The 3254-nt window shown below is 48.2% G+C and overlaps 1 protein-coding gene across 1 annotated transcript; it reads left to right on the top strand.

Moving 5' to 3' along the window:
- Positions 1-359: 359 nt before the first annotated feature.
- Positions 360-3005, top strand: igfals (insulin-like growth factor binding protein, acid labile subunit; the record flags this gene model as incomplete). Its single annotated transcript, XM_080009976.1, has 1 exon — positions 360-3005. One exon carries the CDS (start codon positions 360-362, stop codon positions 2097-2099), a length of 1740 nt encoding a protein of 579 aa, XP_079866102.1. The 3' UTR covers positions 2100-3005.
- Positions 3006-3254: the final 249 nt, after the last annotated feature.

Here is a 3254-nt window from a genome sequence, read left to right as displayed (position 1 = left end):
TACAACCATCGCAGGCTGTGTGGACATTTAAGGGTTAATTCTAAAAAATCCAGTGGGTCTGGCTCCAAAAAAAAAAAAAAAAGAGAGAAAAAAAAAGAAAAAAAAAAAAGAGAAAATGTTTTGGTAGGGCTTGGCAGCCTCGTCTTTCTGCATACAAACAATTGCACAAACGGTTCAGTTATTCATTATTTTTTACCGCCGGTCAAACTTCATGATCACCGAGATTTAAGGTAAGATCTAAAAACCTGTGTTTTAACAGGGGAGCTTGTCTGCATTCACTGAAAAAAAAAAAAGGTCCATGACTCAATGTTAGAATGTCGTTCGGCTTGACCAGGCTTGGCGCTCTCCCCGCAGCTGGGATGCAAACCACGGTGCTGCTGCTGGTGGTGGTGTGGGTACTGGGGACGTCGCCGGTGTCGCCGGACCCGGACGCCGGGGCTGAGAAGCCGACGGAGGAGCCCATCCCCTGCTCCAAGGGGTGTGCCTGCGTGTACGACGACTACAGCCTGGAGCTCAACATGTACTGCAGCGCTCGAAACCTCACGCAGGTCCCGTCCAACATGCCGGTCTCCACCTACTCCCTGTGGCTGGACGCTAACCTGTTCACCACCCTCCCGGCGGCTTCCTTCAAGGACCTGTCCAACCTGGAGTTCCTGAACCTGCAGAGCAGCCAGCTGACGACGCTGGACCCCCAGGTCTTCAAGGGGCTGAGGTCGCTGGCGCACGTCCACCTCGAGCGAAACCGCATTAGGATGCTGCCGGGTGCCGTCTTCCAGAACACGCTGGGCCTCGCCTCCATCAGCCTCCACAACAACCAGCTGTCCCGCGTGGAGGAGCGGCTGTTCGCCGGCCTGTCGCAAATGTGGCTCCTGAACATGGGGTGGAACTCCTTGGCGGTCTTGCCTGAAGGCGTCTTTCACGACTTGCACGGACTCAGGGAGCTGGTCCTGGCAGGGAACAGACTCGCTTACCTCCAGCCACAGCTGTTCCAAAGCCTCACCGAGCTGAAGGAGTTAGACCTGACCGGCAACTTCCTCAAGGTCATCAAAGCCAACGTGTTTGTCAAGCTGGTCAAGCTGCAGAAGCTCTACCTGGCCCAGAACCAGATTGTCACCGTGGTGCCGAGAGCCTTCATCGGAATGAAGTCGCTGAGGTGGTTGGACCTCACCAACAACAGGCTGGCCACACTCCACGAGGAGACCTTCTTGGGCCTCCACAGCCTCCACGTGCTGCGCCTCGCCAACAACTCCATCAGCGGGATTAGGCCCAGGACCTTCCGGGACCTGCAGTACCTGGAGGAGCTGCGCCTCAGCCACAACCGGATCCGCGCGTTGGGGGAGAGGATCTTCGACGGCCTCGGCCACCTGGAGGTCCTGGAGCTCGAGCACAACCAGATGCAGGAGGCCCCGATGGGCACGTTCCTGGGCCTCTCCCACGTGGCCGTCATCAACCTGTCGGGGAGCTGCTTCCACAGCGTGCCGGACCAGATGTTCAAGGGCCTCTCAAAGCTCCACAGCCTCCACCTGGACAGAGGCTGCCTGTCCAAGGTCACCACCCAGGCCTTCACCGGGCTCTCCGGGCTCCGCCGCCTCTTCCTGCAGCACAACAACATCTCTGCCGTGGAGCGCCACAGCTTCGCGGACCTGGTGAGCCTGCTGGGGCTGGACATGAGCTTCAACAAACTGGAGGCTCTGGTGGGCCACACCTTCTACGGCCTGAACAACTTGGAATACCTGCTGCTGTCCAACAACAGCTTTCGCCAGTTTTTGCAGAACGGCACCAGACAGCTGCTGCCCAAGCTGCGGTACCTGGACATGAGGGACAACGCGTTGACGAGCATTGTCTCCGATTTCCCGGATTACATGGAGAAACTCTTGCTGTCGGGGAACCAGTGGAAATGTGACTGCAATGCCCTTCCGCTCAGAAACTACAGTTTGAGGAATCCACTGGTGATTCCTCGGCAAGTGGAGACCCACGCGGAGGGGGAGGAGCCGGACAGCACCGTCACCATTTACAATAATATCACATGCAGCAGCCCACCCGGCGTGGGGGGCCAGGACCTCCGGGACATTGGCGATGAACACTTTGTCGCCTGCTAAGAAGACACACGAAAGACAATGCTCAAAAGTCAATCAGCTGCCAGTACAAATACATTGTGATTGTAGCTTTGTGTGTTTTCAATGATAAGTTTGGATCACTTGTTTTTTTTTTGTTTTTTGAGAGATGCGATCAATGGGATTGAAGAGATCTCTCAGAATTGATTTTGGGTTATCATCATTCCTGCCATATGATCCAAAGTTTAACTCACATACATAAATACATACATACATACATACATTCATTCATACATACATACAAACATGCATACATATATACTTACATATATACATACATACATACATACATGCATACTGTACATACATACATACATACATACATACATACATACATACATACATACATGCATACAAACATACATACATATATACTTACATATATACATACATACATACATACATGCATACTGTACATACATACATACATACATACATACATACATACATACATACATACATACATACATACATACATACATACATACATACATACATGCATACAAACATACATACATATATACTTACATATATACATACATACATACATGCATACATACATACATACATACATACATACATACATACATACATACATACATACATACATACATACATACATACATACACATTAAAGAGGTAATGAAATGACAACTGACAACGTAATGTTTGCTAAAAGATTTTTTGCTTTTCTAAAGAAACATTTCAGAATAACCAAAGATTCCGACAAATCTTTGACTACAATTTTCAAATTATTCTGTGTATTTGTTCAGGCAGTTGGCCATTAGGAAGTATGGGTGAACTTAAACAACTTTATCTGAAACAGCCAAAGTACACCTTCTTTGGCTCACCTACCGATTGATTTTACAGGAGAATGCTCTGTAAAGAATGTTTGCCAATAAATATCAGGAGCCCGTTCTAAGCTTTGTGGAGATGTGGTAAATATCATTTTAGACGTAATAACAATAATAATCAAAACATTCACAGGCTGGCCTCTGGAAAAAAATATTTTTTGGTAAGTTGCTTTTTTTCTGGGTGCCTCTACAAAGGTGTTTTTTTTTTTTTCAAACAGTAATCGTCATTTTGGATGACGATAGCTATGATGCCACAAATGAAACTGCAATGCTTGTGGTGGATGAA

Source organism: Zeus faber (assembly GCF_960531495.2).
Source record: "Zeus faber genome assembly, chromosome: 11".
Lineage (NCBI taxonomy): Eukaryota > Metazoa > Chordata > Actinopteri > Zeiformes > Zeidae > Zeus > Zeus faber.
Note: the sequence above shows the minus strand (reverse complement) of the source record. Positions and strands in the feature narration are given on the sequence as shown.